The sequence below is a fragment of the Sus scrofa genome, chromosome X (genome assembly GCF_000003025.6).
Source record: "Sus scrofa isolate TJ Tabasco breed Duroc chromosome X, Sscrofa11.1, whole genome shotgun sequence".
Lineage (NCBI taxonomy): Eukaryota > Metazoa > Chordata > Mammalia > Artiodactyla > Suidae > Sus > Sus scrofa.
This window is the reverse complement of record NC_010461.5, coordinates 27,251,682-27,264,473: the sequence shown is the minus strand read 5'-3', so window position 1 is coordinate 27,264,473 and position 12,792 is coordinate 27,251,682. Positions and strand designations below refer to the sequence as shown.

General features: G+C 37.5%; 1 protein-coding gene across 18 annotated transcripts in view; it reads left to right on the top strand.

The window, feature by feature from the left end:
• DMD (dystrophin) overlaps positions 1 to 12,792 on the top strand; it is a 2,622,506-nt gene that overhangs the window by 2,386,255 nt on the left and 223,459 nt on the right. For all 18 annotated transcript variants that reach the window (XM_021079543.1, XM_021079551.1, XM_021079550.1 and 15 more), the window contains 1 exon segment: positions 669 to 747. In XM_021079543.1, coding sequence (XP_020935202.1) covers positions 669 to 747 — 79 coding nt within the window.

Sequence of the window (12,792 nt, the reverse complement as noted above, 5' to 3'; positions counted from 1 at the left end):
TATTCTCACTATCTACCTTATAGTTACCCTAAATTTAAACCTTGCCTCTATTTCCTTTATACTTCAGTATCAATCAACTCTTGGTTACTTATTAATTATCAAAGATTAATTATCTTTTATTCAATGTTCCATTAATTATCTATCAATATGTTTCCAAAAACATGCCAAGAACTATAGGCTGACTAAGATAAATATGTATATATATATATATATATCTTTTCTGAGATCCTTTAGTCACTTGGTATAATAGTGAACAGCAACCTTCCTACTTTTTGTGAAAGATTTAGAGTTTGCATTTTTTATGGTACTAATTGGAGCAGCAGTTCGTTTGTGGCTACCAATGAGTACAATGTTTTTTTTTTGTTTGTTTTTTTTTTAAAGAAATCTCTTTTAACATTGTCAAAAGAGCAAGTCTTTTTTTTTTTTGTAGTCTTTTTGCCTTTTTCTAGGGCTGCACCCTAGCAAATCTTTTTTGTTTGGCTTTGGTTTGATAAAAATGGGTCTCAGAGGCCATGTACGGTAAGCAGATATTAAAACAGTGTTATAAATTGTTGCTTAAGTGTTCCAGCCTTAGAAGCCCCAAACATCCTACCAAAAAGGGTACATTGTTTTAATTGCTCATCATTATATATGATAAGAGAACATCATTTCTCTCCTCTTCCTCTCAGGTGGCTGTTGAGGACCGCATCAGGCAGCTGCATGAGGCCCACAGGGACTTTGGCCCAGCATCCCAGCACTTCCTTTCCAGTAAGTCATTGTCAACTTTCATTACTTAACCTCTTCATTGCATCTTGGTGACTAATAATTAAAAGTTGAATTACAGTTGTCTCCACAAAATGTGCTAGAGGCATAAATCATCCTGAAATATAACTTAGTGGGAGAACTCAGAAGGTTAAGAAGAGGAGGACCAAATAGATCATTTTGTCCAGTCTTTAGCTAATTCGTAATTCCTGAATGTATTCTCGAGTGCTAACTTTAGAAATATTTTTGGATCTTTAGTTCTGGTTATAGCGGTTCACTTCATAAAGCTAATAATTATAATATCATGTAATTATTATATGGTAATTCAATATGTATTACTGTGAATCTCTAATTCTTTATCACTACATAATTCATTAACTGCTTCCTGCCTGCATTTTGGAACTTCAGCCCATTGTGTTTTCTTTCCCTAACTATTCTTATCCCTCTTTTATATTTGAGCTCTATTCATTCTTTTTATTTTTCAGTTTTACTATTTTATTAATTATATTTTAATAATTATTTTTATTACTTATAAAGTATAACTAGAAGAAATATAAATATATCTTTCATAATTAAATATATATTTTATAATTTATACTAAGAGGAATAGCCTTGGTTAACTGAGGGTGTAATATTGGACTATCCTATTAATGTAACAATGCACATTAAATTGTCCAGCTTCTCTTTTTCCCTGATTAATGTTAATTTATGCCACTCTTTCTTTGACTATAAAAGTATACATATATATTTTGATATTTAAATAGTCATACTTCTACCACATGGGATTAATATCTTAACATTTTGGTTTGTTTCCTTCTGGTTATGCATGTATATGTGTGAAAGTTTACTCATCATTTTAAGGCAATTACTTTGTACCTGGCAATGTGACAAATATGACCCAACTTAATCCTTATAACAATGTGTAAGGTAGATACCATTATTATAATCATTTTTAAGATGAGGAAATTGAGGCATACCATCATACAACAAGCAGAAGACAGAGCCAGGGTTCAAACTCAAGAGTTCTGTTTTTAACCACCACAGTGGACTGTCTTTTAAGTGATATATTTCGTAGAGAAGAAGCAATTCTCTATGATCTCCCTTGATCCTTCTGCCTTCCTCTTTTCTAGTTCTTTCTGTTCTTTTCCACTTTCCATAGGTTACTAAAAAGATCCATGCTAATGAACATTTTAAATATTTGACTTGATGCTTTCATGTGTGTCTCCTTTTGGCCATTGTCTTTTAGAACAGAAATTCCTAGAATGTAGTGGTCCTATCTTTTTGTTACACATTGATAATGTATTAAGTAAGAAATTGTCAGAGTTCCCATCATGGCTCAGCAGAAAAGAATCTGACTAGTATCCATAAGGACACAGGTTCAATCCCTGGCCTTGCTTAGTGGGTAAGGATCTGGCGTTGCCTTGAGCTGCCATGTAGGCCAACAGCTGTAGCTCCATTTTGACCCCTAGCCTGGGAACCTCCATATGTTGTAGGTATGGCCCTAAAAGCCAAAAAAAAAAAAAAAAAAAAAAGGAAGTTGTCTTATTTTCTTGACTGGCTCTAACCTTATCCACATGGGGTCATTATTTGGTATCATATATGCTTAGAAGGTGCCAAGAAAAAGGGGAAGTTAAAACAGTATGCATAATTGAGTGGGATTGTGGCTTTAGGTAATGATTCTAGAACAATTATAAATCATGCAGATTTTTTCTTCTGTATTTTTCCCAATTTCTGTTCTGCTTAAATTGCCTTGGTGGCAGCCATTTTAATCAATTCAATTGAGATTAAATGTGATAACATTCTCGTAAGTGACTCATAAACTATAAATAAAAATATTATATTCTGAATATTAATTACTCCTCAGACACCATGTATATTCCTTCATTCTTTATTCTCTCTGCCTTCCCACCCAAATTCCTATATCTTCCCCATTAAAACCTATTCCCAGAAAATGATATGTTACACTCATTTAACCCAGGTGACAGGTAAAGTTTAATGTGTACTTCTTCTGGGTTATTTGCATTTTAATAGGGTGAAAAGCCATAAGCCTGAGGAATGGGTCTCCTGTGATAGAATGTCAGCCATAATCTCTGAGCTGTGAGGAAAGAACTTTGAAGGGCCTGAAGGAGCATGCCCACAACTTTCACACCACAATACACTGTTGCCCACTTCCAGAAAGGTCAGACCTGTAGACACAGACACTCATAAATACACAAATTTGTCTGCTTGAATGGAGCCCACCCCCAAATTCACCAGTTTCTTGAGTACTCACGTGGAATTTCAGTATATGCTTAGCAGCTTTGCTTACGGATATCAAAAAAATACCAATTTGGTTGAAGGGATGTTTGAGAACTGGGACAGTGAGACTAAAGACTAAATAAAGATTCTTTCTTTGTGTTGTCCTTTTTTTAAATTACAGAGGTAATATATGGCCCTCAAGGAAATTTTATTTTGGAAACCAAAGAGTACAAACAGGAAAAGAAAAATTATCCATAATCCCACCACTCAGAGATAACTACTATAAAAAAATGTGGTTTATACACATTCTGTATTTCTCTCAGGGGTGTGTGTATATATTTGTGTATGTGTGTATGTGTGTGAATTCAGATTCTCTCTCTTTTTTTGAAACCAAACAGGGACAAAAACTTATTATAGTTTTATGACCTGCTTTTTTCCCCTTAGAACTATAATAAAAATATTTTTGTGTGTTTAAATATTCCTCTGCAGAGTAATTTTTTAATGGCAGGTTATATTCCCTCCTCTAGCTGTACCTACTTTACCAAAACAATTCTAAATCACTCAATATTAAGGTTATTTCAAATTTTTCATTATTTTATCTAACATTATATATCTATCATATCTAATATTCTTGTACACATTTATAAACATCTCAGACTATTTCTATATGTAAATGCCTACAAATGGAACTGTTGTATTAAAAGATGTTTACATTTGTAAGGCTTTTGATACATGTTGCCAAATTGATCTCTAGAAAGTTGCACCAGAAACTGGATGTGCCATCAAAGCTGTATTTGAGGCAGGGCCTCTCTGAAGTCACTTATTTGGTGTTATTTTTGTGTTCTATAAGAGAAAAAGAGCTTTTCCCCCAAACAAATAAAAATATGTTAGAAAAAATACCACTAAGTTCATATTAAATGAGTTCAAATTGATAGATGTTTAGTAATTTGCTTCCAGATTACTAGGCATAATAATAGAGTGATTTCTGAGGCTTAGAAATTACAAAGAAAAATAAGGATGAACTACTAGCTGCACCCTACAAACATGCTCATGCTCACTGTCTCTTTCTCTCTCTGTCTCTCTCTCTCTCTCTCTCTCTCTCACACACACACACTCCCCTTTGAAAATTACATTACCATCTGTATTTTTAATACTAGAGAGAGGCAGCCTTTTACTAAAGAAAAGTATTCACTATTTCTTCTTGGTGGCCCAATCTCTACTTGTTAAAGAAGTTGTTTCTTTTATCTTAGATTTGAGAGAAAATGAGAAGATAAAAACATTGTAAATTATGACCTTTACCCATTGATAGACACTAGCTTGCCTTTAATTCTAGCTTTAATAGTCTACAACTTCTGATTGACTTACACAATTTAGACCAAGAAAAAGGAGAAATTCTAGTAGCATAATTTTAAAATATACTTATCTTTAAATTTTTATGTATTTTTAAACTATATTCATAGGTCAATAATCAAAAATGTACTGTAAGGAGTTCCCATTGTGACTCAGTGCGTTAAGAACCCAACGTAGTCTCCGTAGTCTCCGTGAGAATGTGGATTCAATCCCTGGCCTCACTCAGTGGGTTAAGGATCCAGCATTCCTGCAAACTGCAGCATAGATAGCAGATGGGGCTCGGATCCTGCGTTGCTGTGGCTGTGGCATAGGCCAGCAGCTGTATCTCTGATTCAACACTTAGCCTAGGAACCTCCATATGCCACAGGTGCGACAGTAAAAAGAAAAAAAATGTAATGGTGTTCATTAGCTTAACAGTCTGAAAATTGTCCATCTTTTGTTATTTTCAAGAATTTAAGAACTTTTTTTTTTTTTTTTTTTGTCTTTTTGTCTTTGTAGGGCCGCACCCTCGGCATATGGAGGTTCCCAGGCTAGGTATCTAATCGGAGCTCTCGCTGCTGGCTTATGCCACAGCCACAGCAATGCCAGATCCGAGCTGTGTCTGTGACCTATACCACTGCTCATGGCAACGCCGGATCCTTAACCCACTGAGCAAGGCCAGGGATCGAACCTGAAACCTCATGGTTCCTAGTCGGATTCGTTAACCACTGAGCCACAATGGGAACTCCCAGGATTTTTTTAAAAAAACAAATTCAAGAGCTTTTTTTTCTGGCCATTTTCTCAATTCTCTGGGCCTCTGTTCTAAATTTTACTTTTCTCAACAAGAAGGATAGCTATAGATTTGGGTAAAGGTAGAAATCTTTCTATAACAATGGAAAGAACTTATATTTGTCTTAATATATTACAAGTTCTATAACTCCTTAAAGGGCCTTTTTCCAAGCCATGTTCTTCAGAACATTAATGTTCTATATGATGTTAATAACTCTCCCTTAAGAAAATAGTTTTAAGGTCAATAAGATTGGAAAAATACAAGGTTATAAAGATAAGCAAGCTTTCCTCTTGGAATTCTTGTAGCTTTTAATATACATTGAAACTCTAAGAGGAGGATAAAATCAGTGACTCTTGTGTCCTACTTATGTAACGATGCCTTTTTCAGGCACACCAATTAGTTTCTCACTAAACATGCCATAGAACATAGTATGGGTATATTTGCCCTAAAGTAATACTTGCCAAATAGTTTGATAATGAGAACTTTCTGCTGAAGGTAGTAAAAACATGATCCAATTAAAAAGAAAATAAGTATTTATCAGGCAAAAGGGTCAACTCTCTCTTTCCTGAGATTTCTAGGACCCCTCCCACTTCCACTCCAGGGGTCCCCTAATGTTGTGGAATTTCTTAATTGCAGAGAAGCTATGGAGTATCTATATGAGTTGTTTTCAAAGCCCTTATTAGTGAGTCCTGAAATCGGCTTAATGACTTGCAACCAGCAATTTTTAATGGGATGAAATGGAACAGATTAGAAAATAACAGAGTATACTGCACATGCAAGGTTTAATATTATTTTGACACTTTGGTTTCAGTTAGGGCTGTGTGTGTGTGTGTGTGTGTGTGTGTGTGTGTGTACTGCATCACAGTGTAAAATATACTCCTCTGTAGATTGTACACAGGAAAGTTTAAGGAGGTACTGAACTACTCTAACCCACACTTATTTTACAGATGACAAAATAGGGGCAGAGAGACCAAATGGCACAATCAAGGTCACAGACATGGTTATAATAGATCTGGGACTGGAACCCAGTTTCTGAACTTCCATGCCACACCTCACATTGCCTTATCCATTACAAACTAATAACCAGCTCAATGATGATCTAGTCCTCTGATATTGTCACCGATTTTTCTCTCTTCTATTTTACTTGGTCTTGGCCATAAGTTGATTTATAGAGCCTGAATTTTTCTCTCAATGTCTCTGATATTGGTACTGGTTAAAGGTACAGACTCTGGAACTAGGTTAATTGAGTTCAATCAAATACTGGCTCAGATACTTAATCTCTTTATCCATTTTCTGTAAAATGGGGATAATAATAATATATTTCATCAAATTTGACATGCTTCTCCCCCAACCACCCCCATCTTTTAATAACACTGAAATCAGAATATAAGTTTATGTCCAGTGGGATTTTGTTTTTGTTTTTTTGGCCGTGCCCATGGCATGTGGAAATTCTTTGGCCAGGGATCAAACCTGTGCTATAGCCGTGACCTAAGGTACTGAAGAGACCCTAGATCCTTAACCCACTACACTACAAAGGAACTCCTGTCCAATGGGGGTTTGAATTCAGTGAAATATGGTAATACTATCTCATAGTGTTATAATTAAGATCAAATAGTTAACATGTGTAAACCCCTTAGAATAGTGCCTAAAACATAAGTGCTATACAAGTGTTTGTCATTAGCATTAGTATTATCACCATCAACTTGATATTATAACTTAGTATCTGCATAGTAGAGTCAAGCTAGACCTAAAAGTAGCAATTTAAAGTAGCATTTAAATCTTAGTGAAATAGTTTCTCTCTTTTCCAAAGATGTTTTTCATGGAACTAATCTGAATGTACAGTGTTTTGCATATTATAAGAGCTAAACAGTTACTTGTCTAACTAATGAATAGATGAATAATCAATGAGTATACTCTAATCTCTAAGGACAGGATGGTTTTAGTCTTGTTGACAGTTATTTCCTCCATACATAGTGTCTGTACTTGGTAAATGTTCAATAAAATCATACACAGAATGAATTATGTCTTATATCTGAAAGAACAAGAAGTAAATCTCCTCCTCCCATTGTTAATACACGGTGGCATGAGATTTAGCATAGTGACTACCACATAGTAGACACTCAATAAATAACATGACCTTTTATATTGCCTCTCAGCAAGGACTAATAGTATTCATAACTTTGCATAGTCCTTTTTCTAAATGTCTCCTGTGCGGTGTCATATATTAAAGGGAAAAAAACTGTCTTCAAAATGACAGCATGATCACAACTGTATTAGAAAATAAAATATAAACAGCAGAAAGATACACAGAAAGAAAAGACTGAAAATCAAATACATCAAAATGCAAACAACTATTGTGTTTTACTTTTGCAGATTTTTTTTTTTTTACTAATAAACATACATTTCTTTTACAATGGAAAAAAACAGTTAAGGCAAAAATTTTATTCTCTACCCCTTAACCTACTGACCTCTTGTGGTATTAAACTCTACTGATGGCTGTGGAACTCCATAAGATGAATTTCCTTTTTACTATTTATTCTGAATTTAAAAGCTGTGGATTTCATTGAGCAATCTTCTTGTTCTCAGATTATAAGATGCTGTAAAAAGAAAGAACTGATCACTTATTTCTTATAGGCTTTATAATTTTAACTGCCTGAATCAAATCCCTGGTTAACTCTTTTCTCTTATTAAAGGAACCCAAGTGTTTATAGTTTCTCCTTGCTATATAAGGCTAAAAAGTTTGTCTCTATCTTGAGAGTTGGCAAACCTTCACCGCCCCGTCCCCTTACACACTTAATACAAAAAAAGGGGGGGGGACTTTAAGCACATTTAGTAATTGCTGACATTTCACTTACAGTGCTGCAATCTGTGCTACCACTGTCCTCAGGGCATGGATCAATTTGAAATATGAGCAGGCCAATAATTTAAAGTTCAGATCAGCCTGAAGAGGCCATCATAGGAGTTCTCTTGTGGTGCAGTGGGTTAAGGATCCCATGTTGTCACTGCAGGGGCTTAGGTCACTGCTATGACAGGGGTTCCATCCCTGGCCTGGGAATTTCCACATGCCTTGGGCACAGCCAGAAAGAAGAAACCATCATGATAAAAATCAGGAAGAAGCTTGCAGGTACAGTGTGAGATGATTTTCATCCCAAAGCCATCATGTAAAATCTGAAGGCAAAATCATTTGAGCCAGTTTCTTCAAGTGTCATGTGCCATTGGGAATGTTGAAAATTTGGGACAAATGCCATCTAACCTATCAGGGATGCTGGTAATGCCTCCATAAGTTCAAAGATAGCCTTTTGATGCAAAAAAAGAGAAGCAGTCACAGTGATAATAATTACACTGTCTTCTCATAACCTATTTCTATGGCTCTTTTGCCTTGAGTTCACATTTATATTCTCCAATTTAGACCTTAGATTTATTTGATTTAAAGTATCCATAGTAACAAAATTTTGCATTCTTGGCCCTACATAGCCATTTATTTGAACAAGAAGGAAGCTTAGAAAAGTTCTGAGTTTCTGCTATAAGAATTTGTGTGCTGAAAGTTGCTTACGCTAGCTCCCGAGAGAGCCAATAGCTATATATACAGGAGTTGTGACCTGGTTTGAAACGGACCTTTGATAGCTTGAAATTAGCTATAGTGGGAATATTTACTACCCCAAAATTGACAGATACTGCAGATGAAGACTATTGTTTGACATAGCTGGTTGATCAGAACACCACCAAATTTATTTATGTTATTCAGACCATCCAAGTCCTAGGAGGCAAAGCTCAGGACCCAAGTATTTCTCTGCCTTACATTTGTCCTAGTTTGTCTGGGATGTTCTTGGTTTTAGTACTTAGATTCCCCTGTCCCAGAAAACTCCTCAATCATGGGTATACAGGGATGGTTGATCACCCTAGCCTTAGAGAAAGTTCCACAAAAATAGAGCCCTACATGAGGATTCTTGTGCATGTAAATTGTCGAGAGGGCAACTCTCAGGGAAAGGAGAGGGAGGGAAGCAGGATAAGGTGGGGAAAGGCAGGTCAGGGAGTCAGGCTAAGCAACAAGGTAGAGGCTCACTTCAGCTTGATCCCGCCAGGAACTCTGGAGCACAGATTGTTCCAGAGTTAGCCCCATTTTGAGGCAAGGAATCTGGACTTTTGCCCCCCCCCCATGGCTGTGGATTTCTGGGGAGTAGTGGAGAGAAAGGCAGTTTCTATTCCACTGAGGGAGATTTTCTGGAGATGGGGCAATGGGCCTCTAGCAGCTAATGCTCAGAGCTGATGGGAATGGGCACACCAGCCTGGGTTGGGGGGAAAGGTGATCTAGTGGGACACCATTGGCATTAATGTCTTCTAGACTTTATGAAGCTACTAGGATAGCCCATGCATAATCTGGCTTTGGAGCTAAATAGTCACATTTAGCTTGATCACTAATCACCTCTCCTTCATCCTGTACCTGTATTAGGCTAGTGGCCTGGCAGAGATGAGTCAAGTACCTCTTTCTTTCTTATTTCATCTTCCCCATCATGACAGATTCCTTGGGGTCTCATGAGGACTTATGGCGGGAAGATCAGCCTCACAGCTATGAATCAATTCCATGACACATGGGCACTATTTTAGTGGAATGCTAGCTCTGAAAGGTATATTTTTACACTCCCCAGAAAATGAAGGCATTTGTGCATTTGGCCTAGGGTAGCATTTTGTCATCTGTCCAAAAATACAAAGCTTTGCACAACAGAAATGGTGGAATCACATCCCTGTGGGCAAAAATCATTACTTTTGTTTTTCCATTTGGATGTTTTCCTCTTTCAGAACACAACCAGTTTAGGATTAGAAAATACTTTTTGGTGATAACTTTGAGGTGAGGACAAAAGGCATTTTTTTTTTTGTAGACTTACATAAACTATTCCTGGTTTAAAAACCACTCTTTTGAATTTTCAAATATACTTTCAGATATCAGCAGTAACAGTCATCCTGATTTCAGTCCACCCCAGATGTGCTTTGGAATGCTGTGTCTCCTTAAGGCCATAAGGAAAAGGGATGGGCCTAGGTGATGAGGGGCATTTTAAGGAGACGTGGAAACATAAGGAAGGACAGGGAACATCATTCACCATTAATCAAGTGTTTGGTTCTGTGTTTGCCTTTGCTGCTGTAACTTCAGACTGTCTTATTACATAGCCTCTCTCCCTCTCCCTGTACTTTCTCCTTGGAGTTTCTACTCTCTTGTCACTTCTGTCTTCTTTTAGCTCTCTGACTTTTTCTAGCTTACCATCTAAACTTCCCTCTACATGTTACAATAAAACTGTATAAGACAGAGCATCTGATTGGTTCAGTTATTCACCATCTACTTAAGATGAAGGCCACCTCATTGGCCATAGGCCAGACTGTAACCAGGCTTTCTTGACCTGGGCACTATGGACATTTTAAGCCAGATAATTATTTTTTTTTAATGGCCGCACCTGCAGCATACTGAAGTTCCAGTGCTAGGTGTCGAATCAGAGTTGGAGCTTCCAGCCTATGCCACAGCCACAGCAATGTGGGATCTGAGCCACATTTGTGACCTACACTGCAGCTTGTAGCAATGCCAGATCCTTAACCCACTGCACTGGGCCGGGATTAAACCTATGCCTCCATAGCGACGCGAGACACTGCAGTCATATTCTTAACCCCCTGTGCTACAGTGAAAACTTCAAATCCACACAATTCTTTGGTTTGGGGACTATTCTGTACATTATAGGCCTCTACCTGCTCTCTACCTGCTACATGCCATTAGTGCTCCCTCCCCCACTCAGTTGTGGCAAAATGTCTCCAGATGTTGTCAGGTATCTCCTGGAGGGCAGAATTGCCCCCTGGTTGAGGACCACTCCTGTATACCAACCCCTGAATGATTTGTGGCCATAGTGGTAGAGTCACATGGAGCACCAAGCAGAATGACCTCTGTCTGAGGAACCATTCGAGACTACTTTTCTTCCCTCCTAGGTCCCCTTCAATGAAGATATACAACCTTCAGCTCTCTTTCCCTTTGGGAATTGCCTCAGTTCCCTTGTCCAAGATCATAGCCCTTCCACAAGAAACTCCTGATTAATACAGGAGTATGAAGATGTGGCCATTTTGGCCCAAATCAAGAGAACTCTAATATTCTAGCTCTAGAGCCCCTAAGGGGTTCAGTGAGACTGTCAGTGAGCCTGCATCCTAGCTTGACTTCTCCCTGTTGCTATTCCTGGTTTCTTCTTCTCCCTTCCATGAGTATTGATCACAAAGGCACAGCTTACTAAATTTCCTGCTCTCGAAACCTTGTCTTAGAGTTGGCTTCCTGGGGAACCCAGTCTGTGAGGGAGTACTGCAACTGACAGACATTTAGAAACATCTGAGTAAAAGGCATTGTAATAGGCTCATTCTAGCCTAGATGAGTTGGTTTACTCATAATGAGGTTGATGATTTCATCCAGCGTATATATAGTGATCATTATTTAAGATATCTGACCTCATGATCTCCATTAATGGGTAAGGACTTAGGGGACAGCATAAAATTATGTCAGCCTCTTGCCTTATACCTAAAGCTCAGCCACATACATACCAATGACAGGCAAGAGTTAGAATGAAGGATACTCAATAAAACAGATCATAAAAGGAAATGAGTTGAGATGTGAGCACCATAAGGTAAAGGTCATGCATTGCTAGGGTTTTTTTAATTTCATGCTTTAAACACCTTGTGGATAGATAACAGGATATGCCTTGATTGAATGAATAACTCTGTGCTCTAAAGAGTATTCCTACTCTAATACAATAGGAAAGAACTTAGTCTACTGACTAGCCTAATGTCCTGAAAAAGTTGTGAGCTTCGCTTTATTTTCAGCCAGCTAAGAACTGATTCATTCTGTCACTCAATGAATATCAATTTAGTGACCCATATAGCTCAAACTCTCTCCTAGGTACTGGGGAAACAGTAGTAAATAGAAGAAGATGTCTGTCTTGTGGAGCTTGAATTTTAATAGGGGAAGTAAGTCTGATCATAAGTTTGATAAAGAAGAATAAAACAGGGTAAAGGGGCTAGAGGTGATAGGGTAAAGGGACTCTTTAAATGGGGGTTGGTCAGGGTGGTGACATTTAAATAGAGAAGTGAGGAAACAAGCCAGGCAGATATGCGGGCAAAGGGTTACAGGTAGAAGAAACAATACATGCAAAGGGCATGAGATGGAAGGATACTTAAGGGGATTGAGGAGCAATAAAGAGTCTGGTATGACTGATGCCAAGGAAGCAAATAATGAATAAGTCCTTGAGCACCCAAAAGCCAGCCCAGGTAGCATCTTGTCTACTAGTTAGAAGCCTGTGGAATTTGTTCTTAGTAAAGGGAAGACTTAGGCAGGTTCTGAGCTGAAAAACGACGTGATCTGACTTCCTATGCCTATAGCATCCATTCATTTATATATCTGTTATAAAACACTAAGCACTTGTAGTAGGAAGATGAAAAAGACAGAATCCTGGCCTTGGAACACTCAAATGGGAAAGTATTTGCATTAGACCTACATAAAGAAATGTACCTATGAAAAAAATCATGACTTCTATAATTGTGGTAAATAGTGGGTGTTATAGGAATAGAGTGAAAGGAGGAATTAATTCCACAGTGAGGGAAATGAGATGTTCTGTATAGACTAGTATTAATGCACATTATCCCTGAGGCTGCATGCAACTACCAGGTAGACAATATTT